We start from the raw sequence: 27,758 nt of genomic DNA, 5'->3' as shown, positions 1-27,758 counted from the left end.
TACCAAAGTAGGAGTATTATTACAATATGCATGACCTCTCTCCGACATTAAATTTCATCTGACAAGATTTTGCCAACTCAACGTATCTCTCCCATCACTGCATGCCCTCTTGTCTATTTTATGTCAGCAGCAAATTTGGATACGTTTCACTCAGTCCCTTCCTCCAAGTCATAAATATAGGTGGTATATAACTTAGCAATGATCCTTGTGGTACTCCATTAGAAAGATGTAACTAACCTGAAAGTGCTGGACTTTGTGTGTTAACAATTCATGCTATTTCAATACTACGAGCTCCCTACATTAAACTCTTCTGTAGCACCTTTTTATACACCTTGTTGAAATTCAAGTGCACTACATCAACTGGCTCCTTTTTTATCAGCTCTATTATGTTCTCAAAGAACTCTCTAGCAAATTTGTCAAACATGCTTCCCTTTTACAAAACCATGTTGACTCTGCTGAAAGCTTTTCTAGAGATGCTGTGCTGTTTCTTCCTTCACATACTCCAGAATTTTCCCAGTGATTGATGTTATACTAGAATGCTGAAAGGCATGGTTAGAGTGAATATGGAAAAGATGTTTCCACTTGGAGAGACTGGGAGCCAAAGGAACAATCTCAGTGAAGAGATGACCCTTCAGAACTGAGATGAGCATTTTCTTCAGCCAGAGAGCAGTTAATCTATGGACTGCATTGTTACGGATGGCTGTGGAGGCCAAGTTATTGAGTGTGTTCAAGACCACGATAGATTCGGTTCTTGATTAGTAAGGAGATCAAAGGTTACATTGAGAAGGCAGGAGAATGGGGTTTAAAAAACACACTGGCCATGATGGGCAAAGTTGGGCCAAATGGGCTAATTCTGCTCCTGTTTCTTTATGGTCTTATGACCTAACTGCCTTATGGTTTCCTGCTTTCTGTCTGCCTGCCGCCTTTAACATGGGGGTCACATTTAGCAGTTTTTCAATCTGCTAGAACCCAGATTGTTCTGGAATATTCCAGAACAATGATGCCACTAACCCTGCAGCGCCAACCATTAAATGCTACATCCTTTGTGTTAGAGACTTTTGCAAGACTTTTCCTTCAATTAGCACCTTGCTCATTAGATACCTTTAGGATCTTAATAGTGTCCTACATTGTGAAGACTGATGTAAACTATTAGTTTAAATTTCCTTTTCCCCTGTTGAGTATTGGTAATGCTCTAGTCCCCATCCTCCAAGACTTCCTCACTCACTTTAGCTACATTTTTTTACATATCTGTGGAAGATTTTGCTTGTTTTTTATGTATTTTGTCCATTTGTTGTCATTAATGAATTCTCTCCCTCTTTTTATTGTTTTTATTTTAGTCATCCACTGCTGGATCCTCTGGCCTGCCATTAACTTTGCTATTTTGTATAGCTTAGATTTTGATAGGATACTCCTCTTGAATGCCTTTGAGAAAGATGAACCACCCCAAGTTTATAGTATCCTTTCTGACAAATTTGCCAAGCATTATGAAATTACGCTTAAATATCTGCTGCTGCTCATCCATTGCCCATCCCCTTAGTCCATTTTCCAAACCTACTTTAAACATCGTATTTTTTTTCCATACCCTGTATTTCCCCTGAAATTGACAATACTGGTTTGAGATGAGTTGTTCTCCCTCAAACTGAATTTGAAATTCCACCATGTTGTGGTCATTGACAGTTCCATTATGGCTATCACCGTCTCAGTGCTTGCGAACCCAAAATTGCAGCTCATAATTCTGGTAAAACAAGGAGCTACTCTGGGAGAAGCAAGTTACTTGTTTGAATGATAGTTGCTCTCTTGAGGGTGGGGTCAAGTGAGGTAATGAATTAATTTTGGGAGTCAGATCATTGCTTCTTTAAAACTGTTTCTGTATCTTGTGATCAAGATGATGCAACACTGTCCTCTACTGGAGGAGGTACATTACAGCACACATACAGAACGGAAATAATCAATGAGTCCACAAGGTGACAGCATTTGGGCAGAACCGACAGGAACGTTAAGCAAAACAGAAGTTTGGCATTGAGACAGTAAAGTGAGCAAATCTTTAGTGATGTCTTGGGGTTGGGGGGGGGGGGGGAGAGATATGTGAACATTTTGATAAAGTCTGAAACATATTTCAAAACTCCTGGAAGTAAAGCCACTCACCATCCTGACAGAGGAATATATTGCTGTTCTTTCAGTGTTGCTGGGTCAAACACAGATAACACATGCTTCATGAGGGTAGCTCACCATCACCTTCTCAAGGGCAACTAGGAATGCACAATAAATACTGCTGTGGCCAGCAATGCCCACACCCTCTAATGTATGAAAAAAGACAAAATATTGAGTGAAAGGAAGTTTATAACAAGGACAGGAAAAAATAAAAACGTTCATTTAAAAAAAAAAGTGTCCTCTCTCCAAAAGAGGCCTCTTCTTAGTTAAGTGCAATGAAACCTTATCCCACTGAACATCAGAAGAAGGGTCACTGCACCTGAAATGTTAACTGTGTTTTCTCTCTGCAGATGCTGCCAGACCGACTGAGCTTTTCCAGCAATTTCCATTTTATATTTGATTTCCAGCACCCACGGTTCTTTGGATTTCTTTCCTTTTCCCCACTGACTCCTGACTGAGAGAATGAAAAGGCCTGAGATGGGGGAGGTGGTGGGGGGGGTGGGCGGGCGATGTGACGGAAAGGGGTACAGGGGCCTGTTGGACTAGGGGCAAGGTGGGACAGATTTCAAAGTGATTTCAGCAATTCAGCTCTCAATTGCACTTTGGGAAGTCTAGCTCTTAGACCAGAAATAGGTCATTCAGTCCATCAGCTCTGCACCAATCCTCCAAAGACCATCTCTACCCTATCCCTGTAACACTGTATTTCCCATTGCTAACCCACCTAGTCTGCACATGCCTGGACACAAGGGGGCAATTTATCATGGCCAATCCACCTAACCTGCTCATCTTTGGACTGTGGGAGGAAACCTGAGCAGCCGGAGGAATCCCGCACAGACATGGGAGAATGTGCAAACTCCATATAGACAGTTGTCCAAGGGTGGAATCAAGCCCACAACTCTGGTACTGTGGGAGCAGTGCTAACCACTGAGCAGCTGTGCGACCCCTTCACGCTCACTGAGACAGGAGAGGGGATGGTGATTAGGGTTCAGTATTTTTAAACTTGCTTGTCAACATGTAGAAGGTTCAACAAATTCAATAGCAACTTCAACAGCCACAACAGAAAAAGACCAAACAATGGCAACAGCAGCACTGTCATTTCAGCCATAAACACACTCAGCATGAAGGACAATTTGCTGAGCAAGACAGAGGGAAATTTGGTTCAAAGTGGGATAAAAGTGCAGAGGGGGTTCAGAAGTCCTTTAAGCAAGATTTACTGCAAGGTGCCAAGCCTCCAAAGTGAGGGGTGAGTGGGGAGGAAGACAGGCAGGTGTCAAGAGGATGACCCGCAGTGAGACCAGCCACAGAGTAGCATCACGAACGACAGCAAAACATTAATGCGGGTAAGACTGCTTATTCTTTTTCTCAAAGATAGTCTGTGCTTGATACTGGTGTAAATATAGATGACAATAAAGTGTAAGAGAGGAAATATGAGAGTAATTAGTTCTTAATTTAAATAAAATATGATAGTGATGGATAGAATGGGTGATGTATTGCTGCTGCAGCACATCGGAGCTGCTGGACACCAAGGTAGCTGAGAGTGAATACCTTTGGCGTAACAGTTTGCTATTTGAGGAACTTTGGATACAAATCGGAGAGCTGCAATCCAAATTACAGGCATCATACCACTTCAAGAAGGGGAAATGTTAGCATTTTGCTCAGAGGCAATCAAATTAGGTAATTTCACGTTTGATCTGTGATCATAGACCGGAGGCTGTGTCTGCAGGAGAGGAAGCTATGGACACCCAGGGCATACTGTTACTTCCCAACTCAAGCCTCCAAGGGTTTGGTGACATGGTGCAATGAAAACAATCTGTCTGTTCAACATCGGCAAAACTAAAGAAATGACTTCAGAAAGGAAGGAGGAAAACATGATCCTGTCCAAATCAATGGAACTGAGGTTGAAGGGATGAAGATCAGCAAGTTCCTCAGAGTGACGATCACTGATGATCTGTCCTGGCCTTCCCATGTAGATGCAACAGTCAAGAAGGCACGATAATGCCTCCTCCCCTTCAGACGGCTCAGGAAATTTGACATGTCCATAATGTCCCTCACTAATTTCTACTGATGCACCGTTGATAGCATATTGTCCAGGTGTATAATGGTCTGACATGGCCTCTAATATGCCCATGGCCATAAGAAACTGCAGAAGGTGGAGTACACAGCACAAACCAACCTTCCATCCATGGACTCCATTTACACGGCTCACTGCCACAAAAAGGCTGCCAGCATCGTCCAAGACCAATCACACCCCTGTAATGACCTCCTACAGCCTCTTCTGTCAGGCAGAAGATACAGAAGCCTGAACACACGCATGAGCAGGTTCAGGAGCTGCTTTTACCTTGTCATTATCAGACTAATAAATGGACTTTCCAATCTCAAATAATGTTGATCTTGCTAACATTGATCTCAGCTAGCGCACACCCTGTGCAATGTAACCTGCATGTCTCTGCCTAAATCTTTTTAATCTGTACATCCTTTGCTTACTATGATCTGCCTGTACCGCTCCTAAGCAAAGCTTTTCACTGTATTTTGGTACATGTACCAATAACTCAATCAATCAATTAATCAAGGGTCTGAGGGGGCTCACGAATCTGGAAATGGACAGCATGTCCACCTTTAGAGTGTCCCTGAGAAGAGACTACCATGGATCCTGGCTGGGACCCGTACATACCGGTATGTCTCCTTGTAAGGAGGGGCACCTGGAGTGCTATAAATGTCGCCATTACGTCAGTGCTGATGGGCATGCTTTCTCTGAGACCTTGGCACACTTGGGAACATTTCACTGTGGAGGTGGTAGAGATGCTGAAGATACCTGCAAGACAGAAGACAAAGCTTTGTGGCCAATGGTTAGAAGTGATGTGCATTGAAATAAAGGGACAGTGGGGTTACTGTGAGAGTTGCAGTGGAGTGAAAAATGGAGCAGAACCAGTAAGAGGCTGTGTGGCATTTACTCTGGTGGAGTGGAGAAGCTCATTGACCTTTTTAAGGGCTGTTCCTCTGCATTGACCCAGGTTGTGACCTCAGACCAGGCTGGCACAGACTCCTCTGCCTCTAGCAAGAGGATGCCCTTCCTTTGCACAATCCCATTCACCAGGGTCTCCATTGTCTCTGTCACAGAATCTCAGTGCCATCTTTGCCTTCTCAAACAGGCTCATCAACGAGCAGGGCAGCTTCACAATGTCAATGCTTGCCTGGGTGCCAGCTCCAGGGATACTGGTGTTTTGGGGCATATCCAGTGGGTGTTCCAGGAATGGCACGTGGTAAGATGGGGCTAAAATTTATTCACTTGTCCGATGTGGGTGTCACTGGCTGGCAATTTATTGCCCATCCCTAGCCACCCTTGAGAAGGGCGTGCTGAGCTGTCTTCTTGAACTACTGTAGCCCATGTGTTGTAGGTTACAGTGACAGACAGGGCCATAGGAGCTGGTGGAGGGACGTTGGGAGTGAGTTGAGTATGAGTTAATGAGTTGTGTTTGGTAAAATACAGCGAGAAATCTCATTGAGTCTCATGGTGAGAATTCATCCAAAAAAATCCAACGGGCGCTTAGCCATAAAAACGTAAAATTCATCCTGTGGCATTTTGCTTGTTGAAGTTGTATTTGTATTTTGGACGTTGAGGCTGTTCGTGTCAATCTTTACATTGCGGTTGGAAGTCCTTTGTACTTGTTAACAACTCCAGCAGGTAGAAATGTCAACATATTCAACATAAAAGCCCCAGCAACTTGAAAAACACCTTCACCATGCAAAACAAAAACAACATAGTCTATTATAAATGATGTAATAGCAGAGCATTTAGAAATCTAATCAAACAGGGTCAGCATGACTTCATGATGTCCAGAATTTACTAGAACTCTTTGAGGAGGTAACAAGCAGAATAGATGAAAGGGAACCAGTGAACGTAATACATTTGGATTTTCAGAAAGTGTTTAAGATATTACCTGTTCGGCTGTTTAAGAGCCCGTGGTGTTGGAGATAAATTTCTTTTTAAGTGTGGACAGAGGATTGGCTAACTAAAAGAACTAAGGATGGGGATAAGGGGGACATTTTCAGGAAGACATCCTCTAACTAGTGGAGTGCCACAGGGCTCGGTGCTGGGGCCACAATTAATTACAACTTATATTAATGACTTGAATAATGAAAGTGAATATGTTCCAGCCAAATTTATGGATGACGCAAAATATAGGTGGGAAGACAAGTAGTGAGGATGACAGAGTCTACAGAGGGATACAGAGAGGTTGGGTAAGTGGGGGAACAAAACCTTAGCAAATGGCATATAACGTGGGAAATGTGAGGTTACATGCAAGAAGAATAAAGGTGCTGAACTATATTTAAATGAAAAAAGACTGCAGAAAGCCAGTGAACAGAGTGGTTTGGGAGGCCTCACCCATGAATTATAAAAAGCTAGCATTCAAATTCAGTGGGTAAAAGGGAAAGCAAAGGGCTTTTATTTTAAAAGGAGTAAAGTATAAATATAGGGAGGTTTTGCTAAATATACAAGGCACTAGTCAGATCATAGCTGGAATGCTGTGAACAGTTTTGAGCCTCTGATCAAAGGAAAGATAGAGTGGTACTGGAGGCAGTCCAGAGACGGTTCACTACACTGATGCAATGTTATGTATATTTGAGGATGACATTTTTAATTGGTGAGAGAATTATGTTTTGGAGAAAAGGCAGGAAGGTGGAGCTGAAGATTATCAGATCACCCGTGATCTTGATGAATGGTGGAGTTGATGGGCTGAATGACCTACTTTCTGCTCTGAAGTCTTATGGTGATCTTAGCTTCATCTTTGAAATACACGACGAAATGCAGCAGAAGCCTCATACTGAAACCCACCAAACAAATGCAATGACATGTTCAACTTTGAAAAGCACCAAAATTAAAATATTGCAAAATACCAAGGAATTACTTTTTTGGCAATCCTTCTCACATCACATTTCTCCACATGGGACCAGATGGTGTGTGGGATCTTGCGTTCAACTTTGAAAAGCACCAAAATTAAAATATTGCAAAATACCAAGGAATTACTTTTTTGGCAATCCTTCTCACATCACATTTCTCCACATGGGACCAGATGGTGTGTGGGATCTTGCGTTCACATGATCTGCACCTCCCCCTACACTGCAACAATGGCCACGTCACAAAAATAAAAGCTTGAATGAAGACCACAGTCTATTAACACAGAGGGCTATTCATTGAGGAGGGTCTGTGCACAAGGAGGAGTAAAGGGCTAGGGAATGCACTGACACAGAAGTGTCTTCACAGGCATGGAGGCAATTAAACAGGGTCTATTAATAGGGAGGGGGTAGCTAGACAGAGCTTTGATCAAAAAGAGGGAGTATTTAGACATAGTAACAGGATGGGGAAATTAAGATGGGGCTGTTATAGGGATGGTATATTTAAACAGTGCATGTAAACAGGATGGTGGTAATAAGAGTGGCTGTTTTCAGAGCGAGGGTATTTAGCTGAGCTGTCTTCACAGAGTTTGGGGTATTTAGATAGGCATGGGAGGCTATTCAGGGAGCAGGTGGGGTATGTTCATGGGGGGGACAGGGTCTTAAAGGGGAGTTGCTGAACATAGAGGCAGAAATATGCAAGGAAGCTTTTTCACAGGGAGAGTTTTTACAATCTTTATCCTTTCTTGGGATATGGTTATCACAGGCAAGGCCAGCATTACCAATCTCTAATTGCCTTTGAACTGAGTGGCTTGCTTGGGTCATTTCAGAAGGCATTTAAAGATCAATCGCATTGCAGGGGTCTGGAGTCACATGGTTCCTTAAGAATGTCAGATTTCCTTTCCTAAAGGACATTCACCAACCTAATCAATAATAGGACTGAGGACACCTATCAACATCAGATTTTATTAATTGAATTTAAATTACAGCAACCGTTGTGATCCAAATTGCCAGAGTATAAGCCTTAGCCTCTGGGTTACTCGACCAATGACATTATAAACGTACCATCTTCAGACACAGGGTGCCTAGACAATGCTGTTCATAAACTTCTAGTCATCTGTCTCAACAAGAATCCAATCTCTACAGTAAATGTCACATGAGCTAACATATAGGATAGCACAAGCACCATATCACACTGGCAAGGGTGTTTCAGCCCTAGAAGCAATATCATGGTGGTATATCAGTTGATACCTGGAATGAGTGGGCTGTCTCATGAGGAAAGGTTGGACTGAGTTTTTTTTAACGCTAGGGTTTAGTGGAGCAAGGGTTGACATGATTGACATATATAAAATGCTCAATGATCTTGATAAGGCAAAGTTAGAAAGATGGTTTCCTCCTGTGGATGAGTCCAGAACAGTTCTGATGAAAGGTTATTAGATCTGAAACATTAATTCAGCTTTCTCGTCGCAGATGCTGTCAAACCTGCTGAGTCCTGCCAGCAATTTCTGTCTTTGTTTCACAAGATGGGAAATTGGGAGCAATATTTGACAAGAGTGTAAAAATGATGGAAAAGGTGGGGAGTTGTGATTTGCGGATTTACTGGACAGGGAATAAACTGGGGAGGGAGGGAATAGAATATTCTGGCGGTGGGTATGGTGAGCTTGTGGGAATGTTCACGGACAGGAAAATAAATTGCAGGGGCTCAAAACGTTAAGAGTTGGAGCTGCACCCCATCCAGGCAAGTGCGGAATACTCCATCACACTCTTGACCTGTGCCTCAAAGATGGGGTACAGGGTTTTGGGGACTCAGGAGGTGACTTACTCGCCACAGCATTCCTAGCCTCTGACCTGCTCTTGTTCTGGCCATTAAAATGATCTGCAACAGTAGGGCTTGAATGAAACAAGATAGTGAAACAAGGAAATTGAACAGCAGAATGAATGACACCCAGATCCAGAGTTCTCCTGTGTGTGAAGTGACCAGACTGCAAGCTGCAAATCTCCAGGTTTTGACTGGAATTATGTTCAACAACTGAAGCAAGAGAAGGGCTTCATGGCTCTCTCTCTCTCCCTCCCCACCTCGGAACAGTCCACAGGCTCCATTGTGATTCATGATGAAAACAATGAACGTCGTGACAACCTTTGGTCAAGTTTCACGGTCACTGGTTACAAAGAATGGAGAACATTCTGCAGTTGCCATGGTGACTGTTTGCTTTTTGGTGGCGAGCTCTGCTCACTTTCTCATTTGTGACCACAGATGATTGGAGAATTTGCCTCCAACTGTGATGGTGCTGGGCAGAGAATTCACACATCCTATATCCATCTAAAATCACAGCAAGTTCTCCATCTCTGAAGTCAGTGTTCCTTTGCTTTCAGGTTTGCATTGGGATTTGTATCTGAAAGAATTAGCATTCCCCAAGTGGAAATTAAGTAATTGTTTCAATCTCGTTGAGTTTATGTCTGAGTAACGAGGGACAGGTAGAGACCCCAAGGTCTATTGAGCCTGACCCACTCAATTCTAACAGCTACACACACAATGCACTATAAGCCTGCAACTACCACCCTCTAGAAACAGAACCATTCCTCACTTGAAGGAATGCTCCAATTCTTATCAGCGTGATTATGATGAACTGAAAGGTCTTCTGCTTGACACATTTTGTTTTGATGTTTTTAACTCAGTGCATCGTTGCCCAAAGACACTCAGCAGTTTAGGCAGCTTCTAGGAAAGAGGAACGAAGTTCACGTATTCAGGTAAGATTTTAAATGTCTCAAGGTGTGTGTGTGTGTGTGTGTGTGTGTGTGTGTGTGTGTGTGTGTGTGTGTGTGTGTGTGTTAATAAATGGAAGAGTGAATGAGTGAATAAATGAGTGATGGAATGAGTGAATGGGTAGCAGAGCTGGGTTAGGAGGAAGTCGGGGCAAGCAATTGGTGAGGGGTGCAAGGGTACCGTATGGATTGCAGTGCTCAGGTTGGTTTCGTAGGCTGATCTCGCAGTCAGATCAAGTATAAACATTTTCAGGATCAGTGTCCAGGTAAATCTCACCTACCAAGATTCTGATCCTGAACTCGATATCAGACACATTTACGGATGATCCCACGCAGCACGGGTCAGTGTAACAGAAGCTTAAAGTTGTAGGACAATTTCAATGTGAGTCTGTCAGGTGTTCCACAGGGGATCTGTCGCACACTTGCCAACTTTACACAAAATTCCTAGAATTGGGATATGGGAATAGTATGTTTCCCAATGATGTCGTCGAGGACAGCACATAAATGGGAAATAGCATGGGACAGGGGTCGAGGGAATTGTTTGGGAATGGGATGAAAAGCCATTGACAGTGATTCCCTAGTTACAATTGAATGACTAAGAATGGAATCAGTAGAATGCAGTTGTCAATGCCAGAGGGTCATGTGGGCAATCTTGTCAGAGGTTACAGACAGGTTGAGAAGAATCTACTTCTGTCAGTGTCACATTGGATGTCATTTAAGATCCTCACCAGAGGCGTTTTTGTATTGTGAGGAGGGTGGGGTGCTGATTACAGGAATTCAGACATGGACAACAAGACAGAAGTTGCTAGGGTCATCGGGCCCGAAATGTTAACTCTGACTTCTCTTCACAGATGCTGCCAGAACTTCTGAGCTTTTCCATCAACTTCTATTTTTGTTTCCGATTTACAGCATCCGCGGTTCTTTTGGTTTTGATTCAGACATGGAGTTCTGGGAACATGGAGCATCAAATCTGGGAGGCAATAGACCCTGCGGATAGGACATTGCGGACAGGGTTGGGCCCACATGGGCGTGGTTGAAAGCCTGTAGGTTGAGGATGGTGTGAGTGGTAGGTGGATCACATGGGCAGGATGAAAGAGGAAAAAACGGAGGGAAAGTCATCTTAGAAAATTCTACCCTACGGACCAGGTTGATAGAGGCAAGTAGAAAATCCACGATCAGATCCTGGAGACTAAGAGGCACATGAGGTGGAGCAAGTTTGAAAAGCTGAGGTCCTCAAATGAGGAGTGGGGAAACAGAAGCAATACCACCAATCATAGCTAGACTGCTGGGAGACTCAACATGGGGCCTGGGGGAGTTGGACAGGGAAAGGATTGTGCTAGCTTGAATGGCCACCATGCCAATGGGTGAGAGGGTGAATGAGGGACTTGTGGTTGCTGCTTGTGAACACACAGCGCAGAGTGACGTATCGAGCCAGTGTTTGTCAACAGCAGCACAGAGGAAAGCTCTGAAGGCTTATTTAAGGGGGATCCAAGCTGTCAGCAAAGAGCAAGAAGGTGCAGGAGTTCCAAGAGATTGAGGGCAGAGATTTGGGAATGCAGATGTAGTGGGTGGTAGGAAATGAAAGGGGACCTTATGCCCAACGGCAGGAGAAAGGATTTCAAGAAGGCAGACTGAAAACAGGCAAGGATACTAACAAAGTGGAATTGCAAGTGTTGGGTTTGAATCTGGAGGGGGAGAAAAGGAGAGACTGGTTATGCTGCAGCTGTCAGAATATGTACATCCTGGTAGTGAATGAGGAATACAGGGAAGCCTGGACAGACTGCAGAGTTTGAGAGCAGTTGCACAATGGGTCGGAGTTGCTCACGACCACCTCACGATGAAATGTGTGCTGAAACAGAAATGAAACTATTTCCCACCCAGATGGACAGCAGAAGAGGTAAAATATTGCACTAGAAATGCCAGACTTCTCATTTAAAGCAGAAGATTCTTAATTTTCTCCATCCTTTAACTTTACAGACTGGCTGAATCTAACATTATGAACGAGTTGTGTGGTCGTCTATCGCCTAAGTCTGGGTAAGATGGGAAGATTTGTTCGTAACTTATTTAGAAAGATTTTAACCTGGTCAAGTCAAAGTTTAGAGATGGCCTTAATTAAGGACAAACTCAGGATGAGGGAACAGCCATTTGGGAGCAAATGAGGAGGAATTTCTTCACTCATAATACATGTAAATCCTTTGGAATTCTCCACACCACAGAGTTGTGAATGCTCAGTAATTAACTGTGCTCAAGACAGAGAGCAATAGAGCTTTGGATAATGAAAGGCATCATGGGCTATGGGATGAGATGAGAAAGTGGACACAGAAGGTTAGCCGTGACCTTATTGACTGGCAGAGCAGCCGATAGTAGAAGCAAATTACTGCAGATATTGGAATCCGCACTCAAAAGACCAGTTAATACAGGCAGAGGGCCAGAGATCTTCCGCGAATCTAGCCTCGACATGAGAACCCAACCATTCCCTTAATCTATGGCTCAGATCAGAAGACAGACTAATGACACACTCTGGTTTTTACAGTGAAAAACAGGATTTTTATATATGTTGTGTTTACAATGATCACTTACAATGTGGTTGCAGTGCCCTCTCCCTCTCTCTAAACAACCAATCCTGTGAAACACCTGACCAATGGTGGACACTCCTATGGATTTCCCTTGGTTTTCATAATGCCTAACAGTCATTTCAATCGCTAGGCCTTGGGATCTTTCTATGTCACATTCCAAAGTTATTGGCTATTCTCCTTTGGTCATGTCCCTGACTTGCTGATCTGTAAGGACTGCTTGAATTCTGTTCATTGCATTCCACTTGCTATCTTTATCAAATTCCATCATTCCTCTTATATAAAAAGAAGTTGGTAATGCTAACTTGTATTATAAAGTTTTATAATTATTTATACTGTTAGCACTCTTTAGATAATGAGATGTGCCAGGCATCTCTTTAATGTTTTCTCCTCATGCTTTTATCATGCTTTGGTTATATATGTGTGCCTATAATTACGTTGAAATCTGTGATTATTTGACAAATCTTTAACTAGAACCTACTTCTTAATATTGTAAATAGTTTCAAAGAAACAGCTAATTCCTGTGACATAACTTTAGCTACTATTTTGAATGGCTGCATGGTGCTTAACTGTTCATCTAATGGGACAATATCCTTTCCTTAATGAGACTGGAATTAATTATTTGTAGTTTAATGATTCTTCAAAAGTTCTTTTCTATGAGCCACAATTGCATTATTTCACCTGTTTTTGTTACAGATCTTTGAAATGTTCATCCTTGAATATTTCTTTATTGAGGCTGCCTCAGCATTTCCTTGTAACTTGTTGTTCGGACAATGTTTCACTTAAATGCTGAAGCACACTTTTCAATTCTGGCCATTTTGTGTCTCAATTAGAGGCGGCTCCAGCACTTGCCGTACTGAAATATGAGCCAATCAGCGTGGTCAGGGTTCAAGTCCCACCTGCCCCAGCTACAACTGAACGGATTGATTTTAAAATACCTAAATGGGGCCAGTTATCGTGGTTGGCCGGATGTTGGTTTGTGACGCCAACAGCACAGGTTCAGTTCCCGTACTGGCTGAGGTCACTATCAAAGGGCTACTCTCTCAACCTCACCTGAGGCACGGTGAACCCCATTTTCTCCAGCCACCCCCAAGCCCCCTCTCTAATGAAATCAGGGCTCTGCTAAATCGAATGGGTCAAATATGGTTAGTTTAGCTTTTCAAGGTCATTGGAAGTGCCCATTAAGAATGAATTCTGATCACAGTTGACGGAACTACTGAACCAGTCAGATCCCTGGATGGAATCTGGCTTGACAGTTTCTTTTTGTCTTAAACTGTTAAAATAGAGGTCAGTCACTGAAGTAGAAAGTGAAACGTGTTTAACATTAGACCAGAAGTTTATTACACAAAAGACAAAATAAATGTAAACAAAGAAACCCAAGCTACCTCATTGTAGGTGGGTCTTAGCCCAGTGTGGTTGAAAGCAGTCAGGTCTCCTCCAAACTACTTTAAAAATATTCAATCTCTGGGTTTCTGAACCAAAATCAACCCTTGATTATTCAGACCTGAAAATAAACCAACCACCTTCAATGCTTCACCACCTCTTGTACACCACCAACAATTTCAGCATCAGTTTCTTTAATACACCACATGAGTCTACATATATTTGCTTCCTGAGACAGAATCAACGCTTCAAATCCAACACAATCTGACTCTTCTTCAGAACTTAACTCTGTTTCTCTCCCAATGGAAGCAGCCTGGCCCCTGTCGAGTTTCTCCAGCATTCTCTGACCTTGTTTCGGGAACTTGCATTTCACAGCTTCCCTTTTTGTTGCTTCATCTCCAGCATGACAGAAAATGCCGTGGAAATATGTAAAAGATGTGGGAGAGGGACGACGTTCCCAGAATTGTACAAGGTAAGACATCAGTTATGCACACAGACACACAAATCTATAGAGTGGCAGACTGCAGGAGGTTCCATGTGTTAATGGTGAATGGTGACAATTAAGTTCAGCAACGTTTAGTACCTAGCCAGAGATGAATTCTTAGTGTCATACAGCACAGAAACAGACCCTTCAGTCATCTTGTCTGTACCAGCCAACTTTCCCAAACTAAGCTAGTCCCATTTGCCTGCATTTGGCCCATATCCCTCTAAACCTTTCCTATTTGTGTACCTATCCTAATGTACCTGCATCTACTATTTCCTCTGGCAATTCATTCCACATACAAACCAATCTGTGAAAAAGTTGCCCCCCAGGTCCCTTCTAAATCTCACTCTTGGCTATAGAGGATACAAATTTCTCTGCTAGGGGCCCTGTAATTTCTTCCCTAACTTCCCATAACTTCCTGAGATATATTTGATCAGGTCCTGGAGATTTCTCCCCCTTAAGACCTCCAGCACCACCTCTTCTGTAATGCAGACTGTTTTCCAGATATTAACCTTTATTTCCCCGAGTTCCCTAGCCTCCGCATCTTTCTGCGCAGTAAATACTAATGCAAAATATTTATTTAAAATCTTGACCATTTCCTGTGGTTCCACATATAGACTACCTAGTTGATCTTTAAGGGGTTACTATTCTCTCCCCAGCTGCTCTTCTGGTTTTAATGTACTTGAAGAATCTCTTTTGGATGATCCATAATCTTACCTGCTAAGGCTATCTCATATCTCCTTGTCACCCTCCTGATTTCCTCTTAAGAATGCCCCTACACCACTTACACTCTTCAAACATTTTCAAACCTTGATTGAGGATAAATAGAAAAGACGCAAAATAACCAGCATTAGCAAAACAACAAAATTGTAATACTGTGTCGCCCAGTTATAGAGTCAGGAAACAGACCCTTCGGTCCAACTCGTCTGTGCTGACCAGATATCCTGAATAAATTTACTCCCATTTTCCAGCATTTGGCCCATGTCCCTGTAAACCCATCCTGTTCATGCTCCCATCCAGATGCCTTTTAAATGTTGTAATTGTACCAGCCTCCGCCGCTTCCTGTGGTAGCTCATTCCATTCACAACCATTCTGTGTGGAAAATGTTGCCGCTTAGGTCCCTTTTAAATCTTTCCTCTCTCACCTTAAACCTATGTCCTCCAGATTTGGACTGCCCCACCCCTGGGAAAAGGCCTTGATCATTCACCCTATCCATGCCCCTCATGATTTTATAAGCCTCTTTAAGGTCACTCCTCAGCCTCCGACCCTCCAGGGAAAATAGCCCCAGTCTATTCAGCCTCTTCCTATAGCTGAAACCCTCCAACCCTGGCAACATCCTTGTAAATCATTTTTGAACCCTTTCAAGTTTGACGACATCCTTCCGACAGCAGGGACACCAGAGCTGCACACAGTGTTCCAACTGGGGCCAAACCAATGTCCTGTACCGCTGCATGACTTCCCAACTCCTGACCTCAATGCACTGACCAGTTAAGGCCAACATACGAAACGCCTTCTTAATTATCCTGCATACCTGCAACTGCACTTTCAAGGAACTACGAACCGCTTAAAAAGAGATGGGGTGGTTTTATTTTTCTCTCACAGTTTCACAAGAGTTTGGAACTGTCTCCTGAAAAAGTGATGGAAACAGAGTCGTTGAATATTTTTGGGGCAGAGGTGGATAAATTCACTAGTGCTTGTGGTAAATAAACAGCATGATGACATTTGTCTCAATATCCCTGCAAAAATGTCTAATCGTTCAGGCTCAGTTTGTTTGAAAGTGTTTAGATTAGATTAGATTCCCTACAGTGTGGAAACAGGCCCTTCGTCCCAACAAGTGCACACTGCCCCTTGGAGCATCCCACCCAGACCCATCCCCCTATAACCCACACACCCCTGAACACTACGGGCAATTTAGCATGGCCAATCCACCTGGCCTGCACATCTTTGGACTGTGGGAGGAAACCGGAGCATCCGGAGGAAACCCACGCAGACACGGGGAGAATGTGCAAACTCCACACAGACAGTTGTTGCTGAGACTGGGGTCTGAATTGAGCTTCATTTATTGAGCTCAGGCCCTCTGTCTCTGTGTTATGTTAGTAAAACACAGTCAGAGTGAACTACAGTTTTAAGACAGCAGACAAATGATGATGTTCATTTTACACAGAAAGAGGAAGCAATTGTCATTGCACCAGGATACGAGTTATCACGGACTAAAAGTAACATTGCTGTCCACCTGTGTGATGAATTCTTCAATCGGATTCAACCTCTGAAGCCATTTGCTTCAAGGTAACCTCACTACTACAAATTTTTTAACATCTTTTCTAAAAGGAGATAGGGAGAAAGAGAGTAAGCTGTAGGGCTTTGATTTGTAACATGCCTTAAAAATATGCACTAACTGATGTGCTGTGAACTGGCTCAATCGAGGCTTTCATTTTCAAACGGCTGCATCTCTACGCAATTCATTTTGTTCAGCTTGCTGTACCTGTCCCTGTCACCCTGTGCCACGCAGCTTGCTGTACCTGATCCCGTCACCCTGTGCCACGCAGCTTGCTGTACCTGACCCCGTCACCCTGTGCCACGCAGCTTGCTGTACCTGTCCCCGTCACCCTGTGCCACGCAGCTTGCTGTACCTGTACCCGTCACCCTGTGCCACGCAGCTTGCTGTACCTGTACCTGTCCCCGTCGCCCAGTCCCAGACTCGCTGTACTTGGCCCAGTCCCAGACTTGCTGTACTGTACAGTTTGCTGTACCTGGCCTAGTCTACCTGTGCTTCCTCTATGTTTCCATCTCCATTTGCTTGCTATATCTATCTTAACTCTACACTTGTGCTTACTAATTACTGTGTTTCATTCACACGATGTGTAAACTTGCCTTAAGCAGGGTATGTGTCATTTATCATGTTTTAAATTATAGTCTTCAGGGTTCTATAAAGGGGAGCCAGTGTGTGTCAGGTCTGACGTTATTTCTGTTGCTGACGTTAAAAAAGCAAAATCTCGATAATGCAGAAGATTGGAGTTTTTGAGTAGTACTTTAGATTCACTTTCCACCATTAATTCATTTATGTTTTATTTAACTTTTCAGGCCTCCATCTGAAAGACAGACGTGAGTGTTTGTATCCAGAATAAGTCATTATTCAAAATGCCAATTAACTCTAACCCAACAAATTGAATTCCTTTCATCAACCTCCCTCTTCCACCAGATTCAGAAATTAGATTTAAAATTTGTCAGTAGCTTTGGGTATTAAATTGGAAGGCTGATGGGATTGAATAAATATTTTTCTCACAGCCCAGGAGAATGCAATAGGGTTTCCCAAGGATTGGTATTAGAACAAATGTTTTCCTTATAAATGACCTTGATTTCTGTATACAGAGCACAGTTCAATTTTCCTGAATAATTCAGAACTTCACAGCACATGAACTAAATTGTGACAGTAACGGATATCAGGACATACAGAGATTGATGACAAGGGCGATATGTGGCAGATGCAATCTGATGTGTATAACTAGAGCAACAATATAAAATCACAGAATCCTGCTCGAGTGTAAAAAGGCCATTCAGCCCATCAAGTCCACACCAACCCTCTGAACAGCATCTCACCCAGATCCATTCCTCTACCCTATCCCTATAACCATGCATTCCCCATGGCTGATCCACCCAACATAAACGTTCCCGGGCACAATGGACAATTTGGCATAGCCAATCCATCCAACCTGCACATCTTCGGACTGAGAGAGGAAACCCACACAGACGTAGGGAGAATGTCTGTCTGGAGTTTGCACAGTGGCCTGAGCATGGAATTGATCCAGAATCCCAGGCACTTTGAAGCATCATGCTCACCACTGTGCCACTAAGAAGAGCAGTATAATCAACTGTTCCTATTCGCAGAGGAATGTGGGAATCGAGGCTCATGGAGGTGGGGCAGGGACTGCCAAGTATTCCTAAACCTTTGACTCTGGCAGGCCACACAATTACAATCAGTGTTTTAAACAGGGCCAATAAGAATAGAAACAAGGAAATCACATTCAACCTACATAAGGTACCAGTAGACCTCAGCCCAGTTCCAGTCCTGGTATGTTGGGAAGAATGTCATGCAGTTGGGGAGCTACTTTTTTTGTTCTCTGACAATTGGGTCAGACTGTTCAGATATAAAATAATTTGCAAAAGAATTAGAGGAGAAACAAGAAGAACCTTCTTGAGAGAATTAATAAATTATGAATGCAAGGCTGGAAATGGTGGTACAATCAGACTCCCCCCAGGAACATTTTAAAAGGTAACATAGTTAGTATCTGAAGAAGACTAATTTGATAAGTCATGAAGAGGCTGGAATGTGGAACTAAGTTGGCTAGCTCTTTCAAAATGCTATTCCAGTTATGATGAGTTGAATGACCTTACTACTCACAAAGCGATCAAATGACAGCCAGCACTACCTCGCTATCACTTCCATCAACCTCTTCCCTTCTTCTGAATTAGCTAACATCCAGCCCTGCATGCCGATTTAAACGGTCTAAGCCCTGGATTCTTAAATTCTTTCTTTCAACCTCTCTTCCCTCATCTCCTAATTTTAATGCATTCCTTAACTCCTTCCTATTTGACCAAACCATTCCAAGATCTCCTTCTACCGCTCAGTTTCTTTTACCTGACTGTGCGGCTATGAAACACCTTGGGATATTTTCCTACTGAAAGAGAGTTATTCCACAGTGAAATTTTGTTACCGATGGATAAAGAACAAGCCAACTTTGCTCCCTTCAATGACTTGAGGCCCATTTCAGCTGGACTCAGCTTCCTCAGTATAGACCAAGGACTGAATGAGGCCTGAGCCAACTTGTTGCATTGTCTCTCAGATTTTCATTCACTTAATACCCTGAGCCATCGACTTCCAACACATCAATTAACTGACATTTTCTCGCACTACACCATGTACGTTGCGGTGAAAGCGAGACCCACCTGGACAGTGGTGCAGCCTGCCTGAACATGGTTGAGCACCTTTGCCCCTCCCTTCTGTGTGGCTCAGTTTCTATTTGCGTCTTAAATTTCTGATCTGAGCTACCTTGAAATCTGCAGCATTGATTAAATGTTCAAATCTTGTGCTTTCCAGAGAACAGCTTGTCACAGACCTGCAGAAACAGATCGCCGAGCTGGTGAACTTACTGGAGCAGGAAAGTATCAAGCAAATGAGCATTGTAAACAGGGTGAGTTAAAGAGCTCTCTACCTGTTTGAGAATAGACCAAAGTCTGACATGCCCCAGTTTTTACACTTCAGAGGCAAGGTGCCAGTGCTGAAGCATGAAATATTCACACATTATACTGACTTCCAGCCCCGTTTGGATTATAATATCATCGTTTCAAGGGGTTTTGACAATTTGTAAAAGCAAGACTCAGTTGGGGATAACTACAGATTAATGAGTGTCTGATTCGGGAGTTAAAACTCCATGTTCTGGGCAGTCCTGTGAAGTAGAATGTGGATCTCCACCTTTGAATGCTTGTTTGACATGGACTGGGATATCTGTGTCTTGTGGGCGAAGGCCCTCATAACATGGACTGTGAATCCTCAATCCATAATGGGGTTAATTACACTTTCTGTCTCCATGGTAATTTTAGCTGTCATCCACAAAGGACCATGGGTATTTCTCTCCAAGTTGTAGGGGCACCACTCCACATCAAGCATGGAACAAGGAAGGGAAGCCAGTCTCCATGAGCTGCTGCAGCCAATGTTTGAATTGAACCTGCTCTTGGTATTGTTCTGCATCATATTTTAACCAACTTAGCTCATTGACAGATGGAAGGAAAATCACTGTAGCTTATCAGATTGTTAACCAAGCCTGCAAATCCTTCCACTACTTCATGCTGTGGAAACTAAGTACTACATTACAGTACCTCTTATGTTAACTCTACCAAGGTTTACAGTTATCATAATGAAAAATAATCTGTTGCTGGATGTGAGTTTGCTCGCTGAGCTGGAAGGTTCGTTTTCAGACGTTTCGTCACCATTCTAGGTGACATCATCAGTGAGCCTCCGATGAAGCGCTGGTGTTATGTCCCGCTTTCTATTTATCTGTTTAGGTTTCCTTGGGTTGGTGATGTCATTTTCTGTTCTTTTTCTCAGGGGATGGTAGATTGGCTCCAAATCAATGTGTTTGTTGATGGAGTTCCGGTTGGAATGCCATGCTTCTAGGAATTCTCGTGCATGTCTCTGTTTGGCTTGTCCTAGGATGGATGTGTTGTCCCAATCAAAGTGGTGTCCTTCCTCATCTGTATGTAAGGATACTAGTGATAGTGGATCATGTCGTTTTGTGGCTAGTTGATGTTCGTGTATCCTGGTGGCTAGCTTTCTGCCTGTTTGTCCAATGTAGTGTTTGTCACAGTTCTTGCAAGATATTTTGTAAATGATGTTTATTTTGCTTGTTGTCTGCGCTGCATCGGAGGCTCACTGATGATGTTACCTAGAATGGTGACGAAACGTCTGAAAATGAACCTTCCAGCTCAGCGAGCAAACTCACATCCAGAACCTCAACCTGAGCTACAAATCTTCTCAAAACTTGCTATAATCTGTTGCATTATTTGATACCCAGTTACTGTTTGGCATCTGAATCAAATTGGTACAAAAGTTGGGACAAACATTGTGGTTAAAATGTGAAACTCACTTTGATGCCTTTGAGGAAGCTAAGTACGTACACAATGGAGAAAGGAATTCACAGTTCTCTCTCTAGTCTGGAAATCTATTGTTCAGAAGCACCAGTTGTCTGTGAATGTTGTGAGCAGCCGCATTATTCTATGTCGTTCCAACTATGTGCAAAATAAAGCAACATGTGAAATCTCCTCTTGCCTTAATGTCATGGGTGTTATTTTTAATGCACGACTAATTTAATTCTTTGAAGCCAAAAAGTCCAAGATACAGAAGATAGCTTCCAAAGACTCCAAATTGAAGATGTTATAGCCTCTAAAGATATGCTTATAAACACCTGTATTACCAGCATTCAATTTGCTTACCTCAACACCCTGGGGAACAATCATTGATTGTAAACCTAGCAAGGCTAATCCTATAAATATTGTACAGAACAGGCCAAATACTATATATTCTGTGGCAAGTAACTCACACCTTGACTCCCAAAGCCGTTCCACCATCTACAAAGTACCAAGTGTAAGAGAATGCTTTCCATCTTCCTCACTGAGTGTGAGCTCTAAAAACAGAAGCTTGGCACATTCTAGGATACAGCAGCCCAACTGACTGGCACACCATAATAATAAAATGTGAGGCTGGATGAACACAGCAGGCCAAGCAGCATCTCAGGAGCACAAAAGCTGACGTTTCGGGCCGAGACCCTAGGCCCGAAACGTCAGCTTTTGTGCTCCTGAGATGCTGCTTGGCCTGCTGTGTTCATCCAGCCTCACATTTTATTATCTTGGAATTCTCCAGCATCTGCAGTTCCCATTATCTCTGATACTATTTTAACCCCAACGACTGGCACACCATGGCTGGTTATGTACCATCTAAAAAATAAACCTGAGCAACTCACAATATTTGTTCAACAGAAACGTCCAAACCCATGATCCCTATTACCGAGATGGACAAGGCCAATGGGCAACATGTCTGCATCATCACCAGCAAGTTCCCTCCAATTCACACACCACATGACTTGGAGCAGGTGACCATTCCTTCATTGTCACATGGTCAAAATGCTGGAACTCCCTACTTAACTGCATAGACTATGTGGTCTAAGGATGTGCTGATGATAGGGTGGGATGATGTTGGGCTGGGGAACTGGTCTGCAATATAAAAATCAGCATAGACCAGTTGGGCTGAATAGGCTGCTTGTCTGCTTGGAAACTGAATATAATAAGCATCAGCATAGAAATCATGTTGGAGTGGTACAGAAACACTGAAGTTTCTGCTACACTGAAACATGTGGTCATGTCATGTACATCAAAATGCATCTGTGCGGTTAGATGATTTCTATGGATCCTTCAATTGACTTGTGCACCTCAGGACATGGCAGCAGTACTCTAATCTGGGTCCTCACCCCTTTAAGCTGCCCCTTACACCAGGGCATGAGAGTAAAGACAAGATTGGGCCAAGGGATGTGAAGCCAGCCATTTCAACAAGTTGGTGGAGAGAAACCAGCAATTTTGCCAGAACTGGTGGGTTAGAACTATCAGGAAAGAACAAAAAAATCTCATTTTTTTTCTAGAGAAAGCTGACTCAATAGAGACGTTTAGAATTACGAAGGGATTTGGTTTAATTAACCAGCATAGACACGTTATAACACACCTCTGAAGCAGTGGGATTTGAGCCCAGAAGCAGAGAGAAGTTTGGTACAGTAAGTATAGAGATGTTTTCACTTGTGTGGAATCCGTAGTAGGACACAATAAATTTATTATTTAACAATTGACTCCAATTAAGATTTCATAAGAAATTTATTTAGCCAAGGTGGTGGTTAGGATATGGGACTCAGGAATAGTGGTGGTGAATAGTGAAAATGCCCGTAAAGGGAAAATAGACGAATAGGTGAAGGAGACATGAACTGAAGGAAATGCTAACAGGCTGTGAAAAAGTGGGTGTGGATGAAACCTTACACTGAGCAGAAACACTGGAACAGATCTGATTAGCTGAATTGTCTGTACTTTTACTGTAATTCAGCATCACTCCAGATCCCTGTTTTCCGATATAATGCAATTTGTTCCCACTCAGATAGTCAGAGTTATTCCAAAACATCAAGCAAAAGCTGACATTGATTCACTCCATGCACTTTCTCATTCACTTTCCATTCCATGTCTCATATTTTGCTTGCTGCAGTTAATTCAAAATGAAAATGAAACCACTTGAAGTATTGTGAGGCATGCTGTGTGTTTGTGCAAATGCTGCTGGAACATGGAGATTCAACAAGTTAATGTGTATTCAATGTAAACGTTGTTGGTTCCAGTTCCAGACCGAGGGCAGAGAAGCAAGCTTGGCGATGCAGCGAAAGCATGAGGAGGAATTGAGGTAGGACTGTAAATAACTGTATGGGGTGATGTTGTGATTCTGATTTTAAAAATGCTTCAGCAAATAATGCAATCAAGATCTATAGTTACGTAGTTATACTGTATGTGGGAAGTTGTGTCATGTCTAACCTGAAAGCATTGACTGAAGGTTGAAATAAGATGATGCTTTGGCTGTTCCATTATTGAGTCAGACGGATGTTGCGTTTACTGTGGCAATATGCTGGATTTTCCACTCCAATACATACACTCTTGAAGACAACCAGAATAATGGTGGAAGAAGGTGGGATTGCCTGTCAGGGTTGAAGTATGACTTGCCTTGGTGACTTGGGGCAATCCTGGTATGGAAAACACATCTAGGTTTCTTACTTCGGTGGTGGGAAGATACGTAGAAAGGACTCAATTCTTCCTGATTGTCGCAAAGTTGAGTAGAGTATTTGTGGATTGGAAGGCAGGATGTTAGAATTTGGTGTTTGTAAAAAGCTAGTGGGGAAAAGCATTGCATGGCCCCTTTAAAAAATTGTGCTTTTTCTATGCTTGGAGACGTCTGTGAGCAGCTTGGAAGTTTGCAAGTACAGAGAACCTCCAAATTGAAACATTTGTATCAAAAGGCCATGATAGTAGCTGGCCAAGCCGCATGTTTACCGAGACAACAGGTTTTTGAATCTAGCCAATCAATTTTAACTAGACACTTAAGATACTAAAAACCTATCAAATTTGCATCTGATAGTTTTGACAACCTAGGACCAATCAATTGGAAGAAACTGATATATCATCAGGGGTGTAAAAGAAGGGGACAGTTAGAAAACTCGCACAGGCTAACTGCTATCTGCTAGAGATAAGTTCTCAGCTTTGAGAAAACAGAACCATAGCAATCCTAGCTAAGATTCCTGACAGAAGAATTAATAAAGAAAGCATTCCTGATAGAAGAATTGATGAAGATGATCATAAAACATTCCAGAATTTGTAACCAGGCTGTAGCTTTGAGAGACTAAATTCTATTGTTTTGTTATATCAGTGGGACTTGTATTTATTGGAACAGTATACCATTAGAATCTTATTCAGGAATAGTTAGTAGTTAAATGGGGTTAATTCGGTTTGTTAGTAGTTTAATTTGTTCACGGTTACAGTTAGATTAATAAATTGTTAGTTGTTGATTGTAAAGTGATTGTCAGGATTTATTTGATTTATCCACTAGAAGTTACTGAAAGACAGGTTACACTCCTTTTCACACTTCTTGTAACAGATTATAGGGCGAGGTGTGCCTCTTTGGGTGTTTTGGGTTTGGCTCTCAGAGCAGGGTCAACGTCTGCTTTATAATGCTAATACCAGGTTTACTTTAATTTCAGAAAGATTTTGGAGATGCACGCTCTCGAAATCGAGGAACAGCAGAGCAAGTTTGCTGCGATCCTGGCATCACAGAAACAGAAAGCAGAGAAAAAATACTGTATGTCCAATACAACAAAACAGGAACAGCTCAGCAGGTCTGGCAGCATCTGTGGAGGAGAAAACAGCATTAACGTTTCAGGTCCGGTGACCTTTCCTCAGAACACGTTCTGAGGAAAGGTCACCGGACCTGAAACGTTAATGCTGTTTTCTCCTCCACAGATGCTGCCAGACCTGCTGAGCTTTTCTAGCAACTTTATTTTTGTTCCTGGCTTACAGCATCCACAGTTCTTTTGGTTTTTACAACAAAACAGGAGTGGATATATTTAGAATTCTTTCAATTATGGTCTTTCAACCTCTCTCAAAGTTGATGAAAACTATTCACTGACAAATTAGCCTTATTTGGTTGACTGGGCTTTCCATTACAGTTTCTTAGTTAGATTTGAGAGTACTCTATATAGATTAAGATATACAGTAAATAATTGTTCTTTACTGAAGATGCCAGCACTGCCAGTAAGTCTGCCTCCCCACCAGTGCAGTACAGTTTCTATTTATGTCAGAAAACGTTTATATGCATTTTCACGTGAAGCACCATAATGCCTGCCCTTGAACATGCACATTACTGTGAGATGTTATCATGAGAATTTTTAAAAATGCAGTGGAACTATTTAATTAATTGTTAGTCACAGCCTCTTGGCTATGTTTTCCGTACCTGGACCAATCTAGTTTATGGTATGTGGAAGAATCAGGAAGGGGCTGGCATATAGTTCATACCATAACTAGATTGATTTGCTCTGTGACCTTGAGTGAAAGAAGGTCCTCTCTTCCTTTATTCTGTAGATGAGCTGAAGAATCAGTTTCAAAATTTACAGGCTGCATTTATATCCTTTAAGGTAAGCTGTAACTTGTTGTTGACTTGTAATAACAAACAATATTAGGCTGTGAACTGTCACGAAGAGAGTGGTCCTTTCACATGTTCATGACAAGCCAGGGTTCCCTATGCAGACAGACAATCTCCATGGCTGGGCCTCAGTACAAACTTTATGCACATTACCAAGAAATGTCTACAGACTAAATAGTGAATTAATGACCTCAAACTCAGCAAATAAGGAAGCTATTGCTAGGTTCCAGGGCCTCAGATTTGCTAAGTAGTGAATAACATACAGTATTTAAATTTATATCAAGCCATCTCATGTTAAAATGTCTCAGTGTTGATGGCAATAAATTACCTTTGGACTGCAATGTAAGAACAAGGAACAGGAGTGAACCATTCATTATGTATCTAAGTATAGCTTCCTTGCCAACTCATATTGGTGGCATTTTTTCTAATGTTGCACTCACTATCCACGCGTCCCCCTGCCAACTGTTTCCCATGAAACAAAACACATCCCACCTTTGAAGGAGGAAAGGTTTTGATTTGGAGTGTGCCTGAAGTTCTAGTGCAGCCTCTTTCTATCTCTCTGTAAAATCTGATACTACACACATCCTAGGAATTTGACTTAAATCTTGGCTTAATAACTTCCAAATTCCTGCACGATCCCTCTACAACCTAACACTAAGCATTTTGCAATTTCTACTTCGATTGATTCCTACTCCTTTCACTGCTAGTATCCTGCTCTGTTCCCTCCAACATTGGTACTTTAAAGTTTCTTTCGTCTAATGTGCTTTTCATTTTCCAACCAACTTTTCCCTCTTGCGTAGTATCCATTCTTCTGCAATTTCCAATATAAAATGCTAAGTTATGTGCCACCACATTAAAAGTGGCATGCAGCTACAAGTTAGTGCTAAAAGAATGGCACAACTGCCCCGTTCACTAAGTATCAATATTCTACATGAACATTTATTAAATTATTTCAAGAGAAGACTAATGAGAGGAATAAGTGATATTGATAATTGAAATATTTACATTTTATGGGCGAGGTCTACATGTATAGTGATCAAAATAGTGTGGGACAGAGGGTGTTTGCCTGTTAGTTATTTTTCACAAGTTTATGCTAACTGCCACCATCACATTTTAAATAACCCAAGTTTGGAGGTAATAATATTTAATCCTCTATATATTTATTGTATTAACACATTAAACTGAGACAACATAAGGCTAGAAATGAAAATGTTTGCTGACAATCAGTGTTCAGCTGCATTCATAATTCATCAGATATTGATGATGCAGACCATGCCCATATGCAGAAAGACATGGTCCATATCCAGCTTTAGGATCATACACAGTAGGAAGTGCCACACATCATTGTTAACAGCCCTACCATCAATAATCCTGCTAGTCATCATATACTAGAAACAGTCGGAACCAATCACGTAAATAATGTACTCAATGCTCAGGTTAAAAATTACAGCAAGTAACGATTTCTGCTTCCCAAAACCTTTCTTCATCTACAAGGCACAAGTCTCACATACAAGGGAATGCTTTCCACCTTCCAAGATGTGTGCAGCTCCAAAACTCAAAAGAAGCTTGGCACTTTTCAGAACACCTTCAAGGACAATTAGAAAAAGACCAGCTTTGTACTAAATCACATCAATTAATATTTTTTTTAAAAAGCCCAGTCAGCCTCTCAAGCCTGTTCATCAATTCAATAAGAGCACATAAATCATATGGTTGTTTAAAAAAGCCCATCTGGTTCATTAATGACCTTTAGGGAAAGAAGTCTGCCATCCTTACCTGGTCTGGCCTACATTTGACTGCAGACTCTAAAAAATATGGTTGACTCTTAACTGTCCTCTGGGAAATTAGGAATGAGCAATAAATGCTGGCCTGGTCAGCCAGCCACAGCCAATTAGCAAATGGTTTTCAAATGGAAATTGAACAAATGATACTTAAAGTCTTCTCATATTTTGTGACTTTAAAATTCCATACGAATATAATGTATTCTCCCCAAGTAAATAAGATTTTTTTTGTAACTCAGGAATCCATCATTGAAGAAATTAATGAAAGGCTGGCTCAGAAAGAACGTGAACTCAATGAGAAGCATGAAATAGAAATGAAAAGGGAACTGGCTTTACAGAGTAAGTGGTTCAATAAAGAACTGTTGACATATAGGTATTTTTCCCATCAACCTATTCATTACACACCTCCAGAGCAAGTGGGGTTCAAATCCGGGGCTCAAATCCGGGCCTCCTTGTCTAGATGGAGAGAC

The 27,758-nt window shown here is 42.2% G+C and overlaps 1 protein-coding gene across 4 annotated transcripts in view; it reads left to right on the top strand.

Annotated features, from left to right (window-relative positions):
- The first annotated feature begins 9,293 nt into the window (after positions 1 to 9,293).
- The window catches only part of LOC125454265 (flagellum-associated coiled-coil domain-containing protein 1-like), a 36,128-nt gene continuing 17,663 nt past the window's right edge, over positions 9,294 to 27,758 (top strand). The window contains exons 1-11 of one of the 4 annotated variants that reach the window (XM_048534858.1): positions 9,294 to 9,395; positions 9,721 to 9,792; positions 11,785 to 11,841; positions 14,166 to 14,235; positions 16,412 to 16,533; positions 17,329 to 17,349; positions 19,343 to 19,436; positions 23,166 to 23,227; positions 24,573 to 24,670; positions 25,450 to 25,502; positions 27,528 to 27,627. In XM_048534858.1, coding sequence (XP_048390815.1) covers positions 11,804 to 11,841; positions 14,166 to 14,235; positions 16,412 to 16,533; positions 17,329 to 17,349; positions 19,343 to 19,436; positions 23,166 to 23,227; positions 24,573 to 24,670; positions 25,450 to 25,502; positions 27,528 to 27,627 — 658 coding nt within the window. In that variant the 5' untranslated portion in view covers positions 9,294 to 9,395; positions 9,721 to 9,792; positions 11,785 to 11,803. Of the gene's footprint in view, positions 9,793 to 11,784; positions 11,842 to 14,165; positions 14,236 to 16,411; positions 16,534 to 17,328; positions 17,350 to 19,342; positions 19,437 to 23,165; positions 23,228 to 24,572; positions 24,671 to 25,449; positions 25,503 to 27,527; positions 27,628 to 27,758 lie in introns of all 4 variants that reach the window. The other 3 variants (XM_048534860.2, XM_059647659.1, XM_059647658.1) reach the window with 3 other exon arrangements.

The sequence above is a fragment of the Stegostoma tigrinum genome, chromosome 7 (assembly GCF_030684315.1).
Source record: "Stegostoma tigrinum isolate sSteTig4 chromosome 7, sSteTig4.hap1, whole genome shotgun sequence".
Lineage (NCBI taxonomy): Eukaryota > Metazoa > Chordata > Chondrichthyes > Orectolobiformes > Stegostomatidae > Stegostoma > Stegostoma tigrinum.
The sequence above is the reverse complement of the archived record's forward strand: the minus strand, read 5'-3'. Positions and strand labels throughout refer to the sequence as shown.